The 17,850-nt window shown below is 56.9% G+C and overlaps 2 protein-coding genes across 3 annotated transcripts in view; one reads left to right on the top strand and one right to left on the bottom strand.

Moving 5' to 3' along the window:
• PI4KA (phosphatidylinositol 4-kinase alpha) overlaps positions 1–484 on the bottom strand; it is a 59,361-nt gene extending 58,877 nt beyond the window's left edge. The window contains exon 1 of the mRNA XM_070385721.1: positions 256–484. Within this exon, the coding sequence (XP_070241822.1) occupies positions 256–408 (153 nt within the window). The 5' untranslated portion in view covers positions 409–484. The remainder of the gene's footprint in view (positions 1–255) is intronic.
• A 168-nt stretch (positions 485–652) lies between these two features.
• On the top strand, positions 653–12,225 carry SNAP29 (synaptosome associated protein 29). Of its 2 annotated transcripts, XM_070385725.1 has the most exons (6): positions 653–1,065; positions 5,467–5,663; positions 6,934–7,019; positions 8,258–8,356; positions 9,407–9,603; positions 10,813–12,225. In XM_070385725.1, the coding sequence occupies exons 1-5, from the start codon at positions 829–831 to the stop codon at positions 9,562–9,564; spliced, it is 777 nt and encodes a 258-aa protein (XP_070241826.1). In that variant the 5' UTR covers positions 653–828; the 3' UTR covers positions 9,565–9,603; positions 10,813–12,225. The 2 variants fall into 2 exon arrangements, with proteins under 2 accessions (XP_070241826.1, XP_005899332.2); XM_005899270.3 differs by having other exon boundaries at positions 654–1,065; positions 9,407–12,225.
• Positions 12,226–17,850: the final 5,625 nt, after the last annotated feature.

The following is a 17,850-nucleotide window of genomic DNA, read 5'->3' as shown; positions in this document are numbered from 1 at the left end:
GTCGCGGCGAGGCAGGGAGCCGCCCGCCGGGGTCCCCAGGCAGCTCCGCGCCTCAGCCCGCCCGGGTGTCCGGGCCCCGCCCGCCACACGGGCCTCGCAGTCCCCGACCCCGCCAGCCGATGCCCCGGCCCTCGGCCCCTCGCCGCGCCGGCGTCTCCGGCCGCCGGGACCCCCGCGGCCTCCCTCAGCCCTCCACCCCGCCTCCCGCGCCGCGGGCCCCTCCTCCTGTCAGCCCGCGCCCCGCAGCCAAGCTACCTTCTCCAGAGATGCCGGTCTCTGCACAGCCAGGGAGCGGGCCAGCGATAAGACGGTGTTGAAGTAGAAACCCCGGGAGGCGCCACCGCCGGCGCCCGAGCCGAAGCTGCCGCCGCCGCCGCCGCCGCCCCGGGCCGCGGCCGCCGCCATCATCGCGAAGCGGCGCCGCCCGCCGGCTTCTCGCACTCGGCCCGCGAGCGCCGGGGCGCACGGCGCAGGCGCGGCCGCATCCGGCTGCCCCGCCACGTGACCTCTCGGTGGCCGACGCCGCGGGGCGTGGCCTCGGGCGGACCCACCGCCGCGGGGGGAGCCAGGAGCCGCGCGGCCGGCTGCTGCGCGGCGCGCGATGGGCGCGAACCCCCCCGCCGCGGGGCACGATGGTCGGTTCCGGGGGCGGGGCCTCCGCGCGCCGCAGGCGGAAGCAGCTCGCGCGGCGCCTGAGGCTGGCTGACGGGCCCTGCTTCAGGCCTTCGGCGCGGCGGCGGCGGCAGCTTCGTCCCCGCGACCCGAGCACTCACCTCGCCTCGACCGCACCAGACTCCTCCCGCCCGTCCCGGGCCGAGCGCCGGCGCCATGTCAGCCTACCCCCGGAGCTACAACCCGTTCGACGAGGACGCGGAGGACGAGGACGCCCGGCCGGCGCCGTGGTCGGACAGCCGCGACCTCGCGGACGGGCCCGGCGCGCCCGCCGACCGGCAGCAGGCCCTGCGGCAGGAGGTGCTGCGCCGGGCGGAGGCCACGGCCGCCAGCACCGGCAGGTCCCTGTCGCTCATGTACGAGTCCGAGAGGATCGGAGTCGTCTCCGCCGAGGTGAGTGCGCAGTCGCCGGGATCCGGGCGGGGGCGGGGCTCGCCCGACCAGCCAGGACGGGTCGTGAGGTCTTGGGGACTGGACGGTCGGTAACTGTCGGTCAGCGACCGTAAGAAACGCCGTCTTCACGCCCGAAGGGGCAGTTGCTCCCGGCGATCTCCGGAGTTTAGTCCGCCGGAGTGGTGGTGTTTTTTTCTACTTGTCGTCGAGAGGCCTGTCCACTCTGTCCGGTTCAGGTAAGTAGAGACTCTGGACAGCAGAGCCCGGGTTAGGGACGTGGAGGATCTGTTCCTTTTACACGTTTCTTGGGCAGAAGCCGGGGCCCGGGGGCTTCAGCCCTTCCGCCTGTGCCTGTGGTGTCAAGCATCCGAGGAGATGGGCCTTTGGGTTCTTTCTGGTACTGAGTGCTCCGAAAGGGGAGCAGAGGGGCCTTGTCTGCCTGGACGCTGCTGAGTGCCCCAGAGTCCCAGTCGGGTCGAGTTTCCAGGCCCTTAGGTTTCCTTGCCCGTCCCAGCCAACATGTCCTAGCCGTACGGGTGCGGTCTGTGACTCTCTGCCGCACCAGCTCACCGGTCCTCCTCCTCCGCATCCATAGGTGGTTTCAAAGGTGTTAGGACCTTGGGTAAGAGCTGTTGTTTCTTAGCCACCACAGTTCTCACCCCAGCCCACTAATGAAACACTGAGATTGGGCTTTATTTTTAAATGTTAAGAATGTAATAAGAAAATTATTGCTATGTCAGCTAAGAAATAATTAACCTTAAGCATTTGTAGTTCATTGTCTTCCTCATCACGTTTCTTCATCATTTTCTCTTTTGGCACACTTCCCTCAAGCTGGTCACTTGCAGCCTCTGAGGATTTTGAGGTCCATCCTAGCATTCTCCCACTGCCACTTCCTGTCGCCGTATCCTTCATTGGCCCATCCTGCCTGTCTTTAACCTCACTAAAGGAATTTATGTAGGGTCTGCTGGATTTCTATGTTGGAATCTAAATAGAAGGTGTTGACTTACATCTAGGAGGATTCCCTGGGGTCTTAGGGCCCAAGTGGAAGGGTCACTTGGTTAAAGGGCCCAGGCCCAAGGATGTCAACAGAGAACTGTTTAAAAAGGCATCTGTGACAACTGAGAACAGGTGAAGTAGGAAGCCAGAGGGACAAGAAGAAGAATACCTGAAGCAGAGGAGACCTTGCAGTCTGGTTTCTATGGCTAAGGTGTAGATAGGAGGAGGAGAAGGAGGAGGAGGAGGGACGTTCCCCAGGAAGAGAGGAGCCAAGCTGCACCCGGCCAGGCCCTGCAGCCACGGCTCCTGAACAGGAAGTGCTGCCCGGGGAGCTTCCAGGAAGGGCCCGGAGGAGGGGCTTGGGACCTGGCACAGTCAGAGGGAAGGTCAGGAGCGCCAGAAACACAGACTGTGGGGACAAGCCCCAGTGCTGCCCCCAGGGTCCTTCTCTCCAACAATGGGGACCATGAGAACGAGAGAGCAGCTCCTCAGGCCGTGAGGCTTGACCTGGCCAAGCCAGGCGTTGCCCAAGAGGCGCCGCATGAATGGCGCCTGGGCGGGTGACAGGCTCTGTCACCTGTTATCACACGCTGACCCTGCCCAGGGCTGAATCAGTCCTCACTCATCTGCTCTCGGAAGCAGGAATGGTCAGCACCCCCGCGCCCCCCACCCCACCCCACGCTCTCCAAGTGTTCTCAATCTCTCTCATCACTCTTTTATTTTCCTGGGGGGTGAGGTGAGCTCTGTCCCAGCAGATCTAAGTCACCTGACCCACTAACCTCCCGACTCAGATGGGAACCCAGCACATACCCAGCACTGAGACATGTCACAACAGAACACAATTTTTAAAGGGTTGGGACTTGACTTTTTTAGGTCGGGAAGGTCGTAATTCAGGCCCAGTGTGGCAGCAGCGGGAAAGTCACTCAGGTCGCCTCTCCCAAGGGAGAGCTGCCCTTCTCGTGAGAAACCTGCAGTGGCAGGCGATCGCTGCGGGTCCTGACCCCAGAGGACCGAGGCAAGGTGGGCCGGCCTGAGGAGCACAGTCCAAAACCACAGAGGCGTGTGGGCCACCCGACTCTCTTCTTCACGGGCATGAGTTGTCTCTTCTCTTTTCCTGAGTTTTAGTTTCTGTGACAATAATGCAGTCACAGCCTTCAGAGCAGAGGACACGCGGAAGGCTGCGCAGGCTCCTCCCACCCCAGCTCCCCCGCCCCTAGCCACTTCTGTCCCTTCTCTGTCCCTGTGGAGGGAGTCTGTGTGTGAAGATACACTTACCATCGTTTTCCTTTTTTTTTTTTTAATTTTAACTTGAGCAGAAGTATTCTGTATGTTCTAGATGGCTCATTGCTTAGCAGGGTGGAGGGCATTTTCCTAGCAACATGAGACGTTCTGCTTTTCCCACCCTGCCGCTGTGTGAGAAACCCAGACCCGGCAGCGAAGCACAGGGTGCTAACCGCCGAATCGCCAGGGAGTTTCCCAACGCTCTGTTCTCTGGGCTGCGTCGTGGTCCCCCTGGTGGATGACCTCTGCCTCTGCAGCCAGTCCCTTGATGCCGGGCCTTTGCCTGTTTGTGTCCCGTGTGGACACAGTCTCTGTGACCCCTTTCACCACCCTGGCCAGGGAGACTGCCTGCCCTGTTCTGGCCACTGACAATTGTGGGGCCCGGGGTCTCATTTCAGGGAGTCCATCAACAAGCTTTGGACCAGGGCCTGGGTGGCCAGCATGGTAGAATCGGAGCTGGGCCGCTGAGAGCATCCTGGCCCAGCCAGCACACCTGCACGCAGCCTCCTGTGGGCCCCTCCCCGACGGTGTCTCTCCACACTCCACAGTCACCAAAGCTCGACTCGGAGAGGTGGGCCCAGGAGGACACCTCTCCAGTCTGGGAACAGAGGCCGTCTCGGCCGTCTGTCCTGGGGGCTCCATGACTTAAAGGACTCCCTCATCCTCTGGGCAGACCCTCCTGCTCTCCAGGCGAGGGCGATCCTAAGCAGAGGCTCCCCTCCAAGGCAGCCTGGGCTGGTTGTGATGCGGCCAGAGTTCTTCGCACAGGCCTGTCCTAAAGCAGAAGCTGATGGAGAGTGGCAGACAGCTGCTCAGGGTGATTCCCAGCTGGTTTCTGACTGTGGAGGAGGAGCTGTGTCTTGCTCAGATTCTGCTCCCACACTTTGCCGGCACAGTGGCCTTCCATGTAATAGGTACTTCCCAAATAGCTGGCAGGTGAGCAGGTGACCCGGCCAGGGGAGGAGAGATGCAGGAAAAAGGATGACCTGAGCTGTGTGGCTCTGGAGGAAGTAGGTCTCTTCTGGATTTATTACTTTCTTGACTTTTTTTTTTTAAATACACTATTGATGGTCTAGTTGAAAAGTTTTAGGATTTGGAAGGGACTTCCCTGGCAGTCCAGTGGTTAAGACTCCTCACTTCCACTGCAGGGGGCACGGGCTTGATCCTTGGTGAGGGAAATAAGATCCCGTGTGCAGCATGCTGCGGCTGAAAGAAAGAAAAGTTCCGGGGTCAAGCTTGCTGGCTCCCTAGCCGTAGGAGGCCCCTTGTGCGGCCAGGTCGTCATTGTCCCGGCAGGTCATACATCACACACCAGCACTGTAGCAGCTGGCCATGTCTGCTCCTCTTCCCTGGAATGTCCACTTGTGGCCACCATGGCGTCCAGGGGGACCTTGCTTTGCTGGGCAGGTGATGCACTGGGGAAGCCGAGGGGCTGTCTACTCTCCAGAGGCCATGTTGGGGGTCCTGAAGACCACTCTCAGGTTTAACGTTCCCCTAGAAGGACTCACAGAACCCGTGGAGCTGTTATCCTTGCCGCTGTGGTTTGTTACAGTGGAAGGGTGCGGGTCAGCATCACACAGGGGACAGGCTGGTGGGCAGAGTCCTGGAGAGCCAGCACAGGCTCCCCTGGTGCTCTCCCCGAGGAGCTGAGCCCGGCCAGCACTTTCTCGGGGCAACGTGCATCCTCCCCACGGCTCAGCTGCCCACCTAGCCTCTCCAGAGGTTGCACCGTGTGGCTCAAGGCCCCACCGTAACCACGTTGCCTGCACAAACTGTCGGGCTGGCCTGAGGACTCAGGGAGGTCAAGTCACTCTTCAGGGGGGCCCAGGGCACAGGGCCAGACAAGGCCTTCCTGGGGAACACGCGGTGTAGACAGCCAGGCCTGCTGAGCTAGCCACCCGCTGCCCCCCTCCCATCAGCCCCAGCACCCTGCACACAGCAGGGGGCAGCAGTGTGCTGCCTTTGCCCCGCTGGTTCTCGGCCACCTGACCCCTGCTTCTGCTGGGACAGAGCCCCGAGTCTGTGTGTTCCCCGGTATGCTGGCTGAGGGTTTAGGGAGGGCCTGCCTCTACAGGTGATGGGAGTTACAGGAGGTGCAACGCCAGGCCTTCTCGTCCTCCCCAGGAGCTCGTGCGCCAGCGCGGGGCCTTGGAGCGCACAGAGAAGATGGTGGACAAGATGGAGCAGGACCTGAAGACCAGCCAGAAGCACATCAACTCCATCAAGAGTGTGTTCGGGGGGCTCGTCAATTACTTCAGGTCCAAACCTGCCGAGACCCCGTCTGCGCAGAACGGCACACTCACCCCCCAGCCTAGTGGCAGGTGAGCAGGTGCCCGGCTGGCTAGTGAGAAGCAGCAGAAGGGGGTTTGGTGCAGGTTCAACTGACAGGCGTTCAGACCACTTCTCGTGCCTTTAACGGCCCCGGGGACCCTGAAAATCACTCACCGGGAGGCGTTTGTCCTGAGACACCTTGAAACAAGTGTTCTGCGCTACTCCTGAGAGTGCGGACGCGACCGCCGTCCAGTCTGCCTACTGTGCGTGAATTGGGTCCCTGTAAACTCCTGCTCCAGTACTCTTGCCTGGCAAATCCCATGGACGGAGGAGCCTGATGGGCTGCAGTCCATGGGGTCGCTAAGAGTCAGGCACAACTGAGCGACTTCCCTTTCACTTTTCACTCTCCTGCATTGGAGAAGGAAATGGCAACCCACTCCAGTGTTCTTGCCTGGAGAATCCCAGGGACGGGGGAGCCTGGTGGGCTGCCGTCTATGGGGTCGCACAGAGTCGGACACGACTAAAGTGACTTAGCAGCAGCAGCAGCAGCAAACTGCTGCTCCCCATGGTTTGAAAGAGAATGGTCACTCTAACCAGTGCTGAGGTGACTTGCTTCCCAGAATTGTTGCTTTAAAAAGCCTTCACATCAAATTTTCCCATGCCTGATCCAAGTTGCCCGTTGATTATCACCTTAAAATCACAGATTATCTGCTTCAGGCGTTGGCCAGAGATGTGATAAAATCGTGTGTGGGGTTGGCAGACGTATAAGTGTCAGAGCTCAAACACAGAAGAACTGCGTTTCTGCTAAAACCGGTGCTCCGTCCCTCCTGCGTCAGATCATTGGCTCTTATCGTAAGAACAGTCTCGCCGTGGTACGGAAAACCCGCACCCTGCCTACTGACACAGAGCATTTAGGCTGCTGCGCTTACTCTGTCTTCTTAGTTGCCATCAGGACACCCAGGCCACCCTGGTGGCTCAGTGGTAGGTAATCTGCCTGCCAGTGCAGGTGATGCCAGAGACGCAGGTTTGGTCCCCGAGTTGGGAAGATCCTCTGGAGGAGCAAATGGCAGCCCACTCCAGCATTCTTGGCGGGAGAATCCCATGGACAGAGGAACCTGGCAGGCTGCAGTCCACAGGGTCGCAAAGAGTCGGACACAGCTGAGCGACTAGACACCAACAATCAGACCGTTCGTCTGTGGCTTGGTCAGAGGAGGCATTTGCCTTTCTCCCACGGCCGCTGCTGGGAAGACTGCCTCCACCACCACAGGTGGTTCTCCTTTCCTCTGAAAGTTTTCTTTTTCTCTTAACTTTTATCCACAGATTGAAAGACGCCATCAACTCCAGTAAAGAGCAGGAGGCACAGTACCAGGCCAGCCACCCGAACCTCAGGAAGCTCCAGGACTCAGGTTTTCGGGGACTCCTTGGGCTGGGGTGGGGCAGCAGGGCCCAGTGGTTCTCTCAGGGAGCTGGGAGTGGGCATCACTGCGGAGTTGGGCCCCTTCCCCCATGGAGAGAGGGATAAGGAAGTGGGAGCCTGGCCCGAGTAGCTCCCAGCTTTTCCGGCAGGGAAGCGCCTTTGCTGAGTAGGCTGTGACCCCCAGGATGCCCTTGGCCTAATCTCTAGGCCCCTGGAATATTCTGGGCCACGTGGCAAAGGGGACAGTGTGGTCGCCAAGTGGCTGGCCTCTTTGAGGGGGGAGTTGTCCTGGTTTTCCGACTGGACCCAGTGAAATCATAGAGGCTGTCTGCTCATGGGAAGGGGGCAGAGGAGAGTGGCGGCTCTCAGGACTGGCTTCCTGGGGCTGGATGGGGCTAGGAGTCGCCTCCCCTCAAGAGGCTGCAGGAGCCCTGCCTGGCCGATACCTGGGTCTGAGCCCAGGGGGGCCTGGCTTGGACATCCACCATCCAGAACCAAGGATGGCTTGTGGGAGTTTGTTGGGGCGGCTAACGCAGCCCATGAGGCCCAGCCACTGGACGAGCAGTACAGGACAGAAGGTGTTTTGTGTCAGATTGCCCCATTAGTATCAAATGACGGGCCCAGAAACGTCCCTTGTCTCAAGAGGAACAGACCTCCTAGGGGCTTCTATGCACCCCAGAGAGCCAGGCATGTCAGACGTAACCAACCTGCAGGGTCTGGCAGAGAAGGGACCAGAGGACGTCTAGGAGGTGAGAGCCTTGGAGGAAGCGGGTGAACACTGCCCCTGAGCAAAGAGACCCCGAGTCTAGTGAGAGCTGGTTGCAGGAGACGGAACCTGAGGGCCAGGGCTTTTCTGCGTGTGCTGGGAAACAGGTTTAGAGAAGGCTTCCTGGGGTCAGACGTGTGTTATTACCGTTTCTCCTCCTGTAGCCTGCACGGGTTTGCACGGTGGCCCTCCACTGTACATCGTTACCTGTACTAAAGCTCTTTGCTGAGCTCGAGGGCCAGGGTCTGGCCAGACCACCGTTACCTGGGGGTCTGTGATCTCGGAAGGGCTGCCCCGAGGAAGCATCGCCTTCCCCCACCTTCCACACCCCCACCTGTCTGTCTCAGTGGCCTGGGACCTGACTGCCTTAGGCCTCCCACCAGTTGTCCAGGTTGAGTTTTATGAGGCGACTCTTCAGGGCTGTCCGTTAACTGTCCTCCCATGCCTCTTTGTCAACTCAGACTCCATCCCTGGAGGGGCCGGTTCAGCTGTGAGCTCTGAGGCTTACCCGCGGAACCCGCACCTTCGCGCCTGTCACCAGAGGATCGACAGCAACCTCGGTGAGCCCAGGGTGCCGCTGCCTCCACGCTCACCCGCCCCGGGCCCTGGGGCCTGCCCCCACCCCACCCCACCCCACGCCTGCACAGCTCCCAGCCCCTTACCCCCTCCAGGGTCTGCCCGCCTGCCTCCATCCTCACCTCTCGTCTGGGTGGTGACGGCAGCAGGGACAGGGTCTGGGGGCACACCGTGCGGCCTGGGCTCTGCCAGCCACCCCCCCTACCCGGCCCCATGCCAGCCTTCTTCAGTCGCCCCTCTGTCTCTAACTTAGTGACAAGGCTTATGGAGCACCCCACTTCTGTTCCCCTGCTCTTACCTGGTGAAAGAGCGGAGAGCAGCTCTGGGCATGTCCCCCACTCCTGTATGCGTGCAAACACTTGTACTCCTGTAGGCACACAAACGCACACACCCGCGCACACATGCACACACACACACACACACAGTCACAAAACCCAACGAAGGAGCCAGTCGGGTCAGGACTCCCCTCCGCGGTCGGCACAGCGGTGTCTGGGGACCCCGGGGCCCTCATGGCCCCTCCCCGCTCACAGCCAGTGTCTCTGTCCCTCTGCTGACAAAGCCCTTTGTGTACTTGAGGCCGACTGTGACCTTATGGAGGCCTTTCCTCTTAAAGACAAATTGAGATTGCTTTTCTTCACTTTGTGTGACAGAAAGGAAAAGTCTATTACAAAGAGGAGTGAAGCCTGAGGTACGTCTCAGATGTGCCTCCCCGCGGCGGACCTCCTGTCTGCAGCTCTGCATCTGTGCTTGACCCAGCGTCAGGTTTAAAGGCAGCTGGAAGTTGTGTGGGCCTGTGTGAATTTCTAGAAGAAATGCCATGTCCGTGTACAGACAGTGGGGGTCGGGAGGAGGGGCTTTTCCATCGACCACTTATTGCTTCTTCACTGCAGCTGTGTGTCTTGGAACCTGTAACTGTTGCCCTGGAACCTGACCATCTCCCAGGAGGAGGGGCCGGTGACCACAGGGGGCATCTGGGGTGCAGGTCCCGACGCCCTGACTTGGCTCAAGCCCACGCGTACCCTCCTGTCCTGCAGATGAGCTGTCCGTGGGCCTGGGCCGGCTGAAGGACATTGCGCTGGGAATACAGACGGAGATTGACGAGCAGGACGACATCCTCGACCGCCTCACGAGCAAGGTGGACAAGCTAGACGTCAGCATCACCAGCACCGAGAGGAAGGTGCGGCAGCTCTGAGGCGGAGGCGGACTTCCTGCCCACGAAGAGATTTCAAAGGTCTTCTTTTAAACTGACAAACTTCACTTACTACTTCAAAATGTGATTTAACATGTGTTTGCAGATGTTGTAACAGTGGGTCTCGCGAGATTTTGTTTAAAGGATGTGGGGCCCCCCTCCCCTCAGGACCCTGACCGCAGAGCCATGGGCCGGGCAGTGGGCAGGCCGGCCAGTGTCTCCATGTGCTGTGTGTCCCCCAGGCCGCCCACAGCAGAGCGCCAAGGGCCGCGAGACCCCAGTTTGCAGCGCTCCCCACCATGAGCCCATCGTGGCCCTCTGAGCCCCAGGAGAGGCCAGCGGCAGGTTGGGGTGGAGGGGGTGGGCGTCCTCACTGTTGCGTGGACAGACACCACCTCCTCCCCTCCCAGCCCCCAAACTCAGTAGGCATTTGATTTCAGGAGGAGGAGGGGCTTCAGACCCGCCCCGCTCACTGTGATGCCTGGAAACACACAGGGGGCAGGCAAGCCTGGGAGCAGGCTCAGGAGCAGGTGCGACCCTGGCCCCAGGCTGTGTGGCCGGCCGGGCCCCGGGGCGCACACGGGAGCGCCCCAGGGAGGTGCTCTGCCCTCAGGTCACCCGGACCGGGCCCCCACGCAGCAGTGCTCACCCGGCGCCTGGGGTCCCCGGCCCGTCCAGGATGCCCACCCTCTCTCCTTGGCTGCCGGCCACACACCTTGGCTCGTCGTTTGGTTGTCTGTCCCCAGTTTTGGGACTGGGATCCGCACGTGACAGACCGTGCCTGGAAGCGTTTGGCTTTTTAAAAGCCCAGAGGTCACTCTAACCGCCCTAGCGTGCTCTCACTTCTCATTTTCTTAAAGAAGAAGAAGAAGAATCATTTTAAAGCACTAATTAAAATTGATTTCTGAACTTAAATGATTTTGTGTTGGTACCTCCAACAAAATAATTGAAGGCAGAAGGTCTTTTTAAACACAAATTGTTTAAAATGTTTTGAAGACAGTGAAAGGGACTGATTCTGATGAGACAGTGCAGGTCAGAAGCTTTAAAATCACTGTGCCGTCACCTGGCCCGACACGGCGACATCACCGCTTAGGCTCAGTCGCAGGCTAATTTCAAAGCCCCTTAAAGCACAAAGACAGACCTGGAGGTCTGTCAGGCTGCAGTGTGGCCTCCGCACTTATGCGGCAGTTCCAATATAAAAGTTCCACCCCTGATGCCCGACCTTCCTAAAAACACTGACCACTTCTGCAGGTGACCACCTCTGCGGGCAGACACAGCTTTCTGTCATGCTGCAGCCGCCTCGTGAGGCTGACCCATGTCACTGCACCGCTGGAAATGTCCAGGACGCGCGGTGGAAGGCGACCCGATCCACGTCTGCTAACCTCCAGCCCGTCGTGGTCTTTCTCCTGGTAACTGGAAAAAGGAAAAATGTTAAATGTCTGCTTAGCCCACACTGAACCCGTTCAGGGCACCTCCAGCAAAAAGGCTGCTCGGAAGCGTGACTGCAGCACCCGGCACCAGCCCTGGGTCTTCCTCCCCGACGCCTTCCCCCGCGGGTATCGGGGTAACTTCCTGCTCATCGTGCCCAGGTGTGGGCCCTTGGAGGCGAGTCAGCGCACCTGGACCCAAGCTTCTGCGATGGCTCAGTAAACATGCAGAGGCCACTGCCTGCCTCTCGCATCACGGGGTTCGTGACTGTACGGACTCGAGGCAACGCGGCACCTTTGTGAGGCTGCTCTCCCCACGCCCCCACCTCTCACCCCAAGCTGTGGAGGGAGGTTGGCCTCACTCTTCTGGAAATGTCCCCCCCACCACACACACACACCCTGCACGCGCGCACACACACACACACACACACACACACGGCCCATGTGTTTGGTTCTGTTCTCGTTCGAATCCCTTATTCTAAGGCCTGAGCCTTGTGCCTGGCAGGCAGCTGCTCCCACACCCACTGAGGGCCAGTGGCTGCTGCTCCACCAGCCGGCAGAGCCGCTCACACTCCTGGAGTGCAAAGGAGGACCGACCTGAGGGGCCTCCAGAATCCGCACGTGTCGGGACACACGGTGGCTAAGGAGAAGAGCCTGCCTCCGGACGCACGTGTCAGGAGACCCGGGGGTGCTGGGCCGGGACCACCGCCTGGCCACGAGGGGTCCGAAAGACAGACCTGGATTTCCACGGTCCATCTGGAAACACGCCGTGCCTTCCCAAGAGCAGCTTTCCTGACTCGAGGCTGGCTCCACGCCACATGTGCTCCGGACTTAGAGGCAAGAGTCCCTCCCGGGGCAGTGTTCTGACCCCGGTGGGCTGTAGTGGCCTCTGGGCTCTTTTCTGTGTCCTGTGGCCTAGGCGACCGCACTCAGCGTGGACAGCACGAGGGAAGCGTGTCTTCACCTCGCTCTCTCTAACTTCTCTGTGAATAACGATTCTAAGCGTGCACGACACTAGCTTAGTGGAAGTCTTACAGTTCGCCTCCGTGAGCCTTTGCGGAGTCATTGACGTTACCGGTGCTGTTACGCGTTTCCCGCTCTGATGAATACGAGGCATTCAAAGCGCACCCGAGCGGGACTCCTGCCCACAGCCAGTGGCAGAGCAGCTCCCGCGCGTCACGCCTTCAACGCAGCAAATGACCATAGTCCTTGGAATAAAACGTGATGTTTTTAATCAGACTGCTTCCTGTGGTGGGGACGGGGTCGGGGGGGGTGGTTTCCTGGTGGTCCAGTGGTTAAGAATCTGCCTTCCGGTGCAGGGGACGCAGGTTCCATCCCTGTCGGGGAACTAAGATCCATACCATGTGGCCAAACATAAAGGGAAAAAGAAAAGTTGCTGAGAGTGTAATCTTAAAAGTTTTCATCAGAAGAAAAAAATGGAGGGTGGAGAGGGGGATAAATTGAGAGAAGGGATTAGAAAAAAGAAAACAATCGAGGAACTTCCCTAGCGGTCCGGTAGCTAAGACTCTGCTCCCAGTGGAGGGGTCCTGGCATCAAATGGTCCCTCGTCAGAGATCCCACATGCCGCAAATAAAGATCTCACCTGCTGCAGCGAAGACCAGGTGCAGCCAAATAAGTAAATAAAAAAGGAAACTGGATGAAGTGATGGATGTTAACCAGATTTATCATGGTGATTATTTTACAATATATGCATATATCTAAACATGCTGTCGGAGAAGGCAATGGCACCCCACTCCAGTACTCTTGCCTGGAAAATCCCATGGACGGAGGAGCCTGATGGGCCACAGTCCATGGGGTCCATGACAGTCGGACACAACTGAGCGACTTCACTTTCTCTTTTCACTTTCATGCATTGGAGAAGGAAATGGCAACCCACTCCAGTGTTCTTGCCTGGAGAATCCGAGGGACGGGGGAGCCTGGTGGGCTGCCGTCTATGGGGTCGCACAGAGTCGGACACGACTGAGTGACTTAGCGTAGCATAGCGTAGCAAACATGCTGTATACCGGAAACGAGGTTATACGTCAACTATACCTCGGTTTGAAAGCATCAGTTGTTCAGCACTCAGTCTTCTTTATGGTCCAGCTTTTGAACTGTGGTATTGGACAAGAGAGTCCCTTGGACAGCAGGGAGATGGAACCCATCAATCCTGAAGGAAATCAACCCATAGTATCCATCCAATACTCTGGCCATCTGGTGTGAAGAGCCGACTCATTGGAAAAGACCCCGATGCTGGAAAAGATTGAAGGCAGGAGAAGGCAGCAGAGGGTGAGCTGGTTGGAAGGCATCACCGACTCAATGGACATGAATCTGAACGAACTCTAGAAGACAGTGAAGGAAGGGGATTCCTGGCATCCTGCAGTCCTGGGGTCACACACAGTAGGAAGTGACTGAGCAACTGAACAACAATACCTTGGTCAAACTCGGGCAGGGGGAGGAAAATCCTCCCACCGCTGAAAGCCCATGCTCTCCCTGCAGGCAGGAAGGCTACTGGAGAAACCAGGTTAAAATCAGAAGCTTCTGTTTCAGAAGCTTTGTTGTCCTCTAGACTGAGCACTGCCAGGCAGGGCTGTGTGTGTTCACCTTTGACCCCGTGACTAGGGTTGCTGTGGCCAGGTAGCCGTCAGCCATAGGATGAAGTCAAAAGCTGAAGGTATCTCAACCAAGAAAATCTAAGAAGCAAACCCAGTGTCTGGACACCCTGACACCGGGTCTTAGTTGTGGCATGTGAGATCTAGTTCCCAGACCAGGGATCGAACCTGGGCCCTCTGCACCAGGAGCAGGAGTCCTAGCCAGTGGACCACCAGCGAAGTCCCCATCCTGGCTCTTGAGCTGCCTGACTACAGACCTCCTGTCTTGGGGAATGACAGGTACCCTTACTGCTTCCACCATTTTGAATCAGGGTTTCTAATCCTCGCGGCAGAAAGCTGGCCTAGGAAAGATGGTTATACTGTGAGTCCGTGGTGAGTAAACTCTGCTAAGATCACTGAGTCACTCTAGTGCTGCAGGAATGGGCGGATCCGATTGCCTGATCTCAGGAGGGCTGGACCCCAAGCTGAATCATCACTGCAGTTAATGGATTTTGCTCTAAGAGTGGAGAGGATCTTGGGTGATTCCTGAGTTTAAACAAAAACAGTCTTCCACCTTCCCCGGTGGCTCAGTGGTAAAGAGTCCTCCTGCCAAAGCAGGCGGAGAAGGCAATGGCACCCCACTCCAGTACTCTTGCCTGGGAAATCCCATGGACGGAGGAGCCTGGTGGGCTGCAGTCCATGGGGTCACTAAGAGTCGGACACAACTGAGCAACTTCACTTTCACTTTTCACTTTCATGCATTGGAGAAGGAAATGGCAGCCCACTCCAGTGTTCTTGCCTGGAGAATCCCAGGAACAGGGGAGCTTGGTGGGCTACTGTCTATGGGGTCGCACAGAGTTGGACATGACTGAAGCGACTTAACAGCAGCAGCAGCAACCAATGCAGGAGACGGGTTCGATCCCTGATATGAGAAGATCCCACAAGTCATGGAGCAGCTAAGCACCACAAATACTGAGCCCGTGCCCTAGAGGCCCTGAGCCAAATGGGCCCATGGGCCCTAGAGCAACCACCACCAAGCCATTTTCTGGCTTCTCAAGAGAAGCCACCTCAATGAGAAGCCTGAGCACTGCAGCTAGAGAAAAAGCCTGCACAGCTACAAAGACCCAGTACAGCCAAAAATGCATTACATTGTTTTAAAGTCTTCATTTTCAGAAGCATGATGTCCGTGTGAGTGCTAAGTCACTCATGTCCAGCTCTCTGCGACCCCATGGGGAACTGCTATTATGATGTGGAGGAACCTGAAATGTGTACAGAGGGTCCTGAGGAGGAAGTGTTGGTGCTTTCCGACTGGCTTCCGAGGTTTTCATTTTGTGTGAGGAAAGGGGAACTCAGGACTGCAATTTTCTGTCTAGCAGTGACATTAAAATGATGTTCCCTGAGGCCTCCTGGCCCTTGCCCTGCCGAGGGCCTGGGTCCGGTCCCCGGTCAGGGAACGAAGAGCCCTATAAGTTGTGTAGCTCGGCTGGTAAAATAGAATGAAATGACAGGGCCAGCAGTGCTTGTGTGTGGGATGTATACTTCGGCAAAGGCATTCTGACAAGAACTAATACTGTTTCGCATCAAAAGGAATGTTAAGCTGCTTTATACACTTCCTGTGCTGTCCAGTTAGAACAAGAAGCAAGATCTCATTCCCACACAGATTTGCATCAGATGTATTTTCTGAGCTGTAACTACAGTTCCAGCAGAATTTTTCAGACCTTGATGCCAAGCGCAATGGAAACTTCCATATTTCAAAATCTATTTAATTGGGCAATTCAGGAGTTCCCATCCAAACTTCAGTTGAAGATGATTAATCTGCAGTGTATTCATAACAAGCTAAAAGGCAAATTTTCAGAGAAGAATCTCGGAGGATTCTACACACACCGTCCCACAGTCTGGCTTCCCCGGTGCCTCCACACGGCAAAGGATCTGCCTGCAGCGCAGGAGACCTGGGTTCAATCCCTGGGTCAGGAAGATCCCCCGGAGAAGGGAATGGGTACTCACTCCAGTGTTCTGGCCTGGAGAACCCCATGGCCAGAGGAGCCTGATGGGCTGCAGTCCACGGGGTCTCGCGGAGCTGGAGCAGACTCAGCGACTCACTCTTTCGCTTTCATCCCACAGTAAATATGCGCCGTTGAAATCGTGCAGGTCGGCAGCACCATCTGGGTTCGAGACACTGTCAAAGACGAAACAGAGCCTAATTACATCTCACTCGGCACTGGCAGGTCGACATTTCAATGTTGGGGGACACCGATCCCAAATGAATTCCATTATTCTCACTAGTATACTTGGATGATGAAACAGTTATTCTCAACTATTATGATATTTTGAAGTTCCTTTTAAAATATCGCAGAAAAATTTTCTCATTAGGTGAGAGAATGTTCCAGATTGATAAAAACAGGGGGTGCAGATCCCCTGAGGTGTTAAGATGCTCCCATTTTCCACGATTTTCTACTGGAGCCAGGGAGGAAGAGCAGGAGGCTGGAGCAAGATTACATATTTCTTGATTTTCCTCTTTGTCCTGCAAAGCCTTAAATATTTACTATCTGGAACTTTAGAGGAAAATTTGGGGACGCCCGGTCTAAAGGGTTGCACAGCACTGACCAAGAAGGAACGAGAGGGAATCAGTGTGCCTCTAGGGAACTTCACTGGAGAAGGCAATGGCACCCCACTCCAGCACTCTTGCCTGGACAATCCCATGGATGGAGGAGCCTGGTGGGCTGCAGTCCATGGGGTCGATAAGAGTCAGACACGACTGAGCGACTTCACTTTCACTTTTCACCTTCATGCATTGGAGAAGGAAATGGCAACCCACTCCAGTGTTCTTGCCTGGAGAATCCCAGGGACAGAGGAGCCTGGTGGGCTATGGGTCTATGGGGTCACACAGAGTCAGACATGACTGAAGTGACTTAGCAGCAGCAGGGAATTTCACTAAAGGCACTCCAGAATGCTCTGAAATCAGGAGAAACAAGACAAGCTGCCTTTCAGCTCAAGTGACAAAAAAGTGGACTTCTAAAAAAATAATTTATTTACCTACGTGGCTGTGTCGAGTCTAAGTTGGCAGCACACGGGATCTGCAGTCTGGTATGCGAACCCTTAGTTGCGGTCCATGGAATCTTAGTTCCCTGACCAGGGATCGATCCTGGGCCCCCTGCATTGGGAGCAAAGAGTCTTAGCCACTGGACCGCCAGGGAAGTCCAAGAAAATGGATATTTTATGAAAGAGGTGGCAGGGCAATTAAAACCAGGTTAGAAAATGCCAGGGGGAACTATGACCAGACTTTAAGACACTGAAGTAAAGTTGGCCAGTGTTTTCTAGAGGGGTCCATAGAGCTTCCAAATACAGCAGCCAAGCCTCGTGCAGAGATGTCCCCCTGGGAAAGAAGAGATTAGCACGTTGATATTTTAAATAGTGCGTCATGGGAAATTATAATGGGGACGTGGACATTCTTTTGTTAGTATTGAAGTAGCAAACTTAACAGGAAGGGGAAAAAGAAGACAACCAATAAGCTCCTCTTTTGTTTCAGGGAGAAAAATTTGGAAATATATGTGAAGCATGGGGGAGTAGTGGTGGAGAACTGCAGGGTGAGAGGGAGAGGAGGGTCTCCAAGGACGAGTCTAATCCAGGCAGTGGCCAAGCAGTGCTCGTGGAGGCCACGCCTGAGGACCAGCGGCCCGATCAAGTCGGCGCGGTGAGCACACCTGCTGCGTCTCCTACACAGTCAGGCCCCTTCTACCTTAGTATCTCTGCCAGCAAAGAATCTAGGGCAGGGAGAAGGGACAGGCACTGTTCTTCCGGGTCCTCAGTAAGGCAGCAACCTGGGAAGACCGTCTGGCCGTAGCCATCACTTGCAGGGCTGGACCAGACGGGAGAATCAGAAGTCAGTGGGGTGGGGTGGGGCTTCCCTGGTGACTCAGTGGGTAAAGAATCTGCCTATCAGTGAAGGAGACATGGGTTTGATCCCTGATCTGGTAAGATCCCACAAGCCATGGAGCGGCTGGGCCCGAGCGGCACGACCATTGTGCCCTGCACTCTGGAGCCCTTCCCTGCAACAGGAGGCACCGTGGAGAAGCCTGCACGCCACAACTAGAGAGGAGCCCCGCTTGCCACAACTGTAGAAAACCGTGCAGCCACGAAGACTCCGTACAGAAAAGTAAAACAAATAATTTAAAAAAAAATTCTCTGGAAAAAAACATTAAAAAAAAAATTCTCTGGTAGGGGGACTTCACTGGTGGTCCAGCGGCTAAGACTCTGTGCTTCCAGTGCAGGGGGTG

The sequence above is a fragment of the Bos mutus genome, chromosome 17 (genome assembly GCF_027580195.1).
Source record: "Bos mutus isolate GX-2022 chromosome 17, NWIPB_WYAK_1.1, whole genome shotgun sequence".
Classification (NCBI taxonomy): domain Eukaryota; kingdom Metazoa; phylum Chordata; class Mammalia; order Artiodactyla; family Bovidae; genus Bos; species Bos mutus.
The sequence above is the reverse complement of the archived record's forward strand: the minus strand, read 5'-3'. Positions and strand labels throughout refer to the sequence as shown.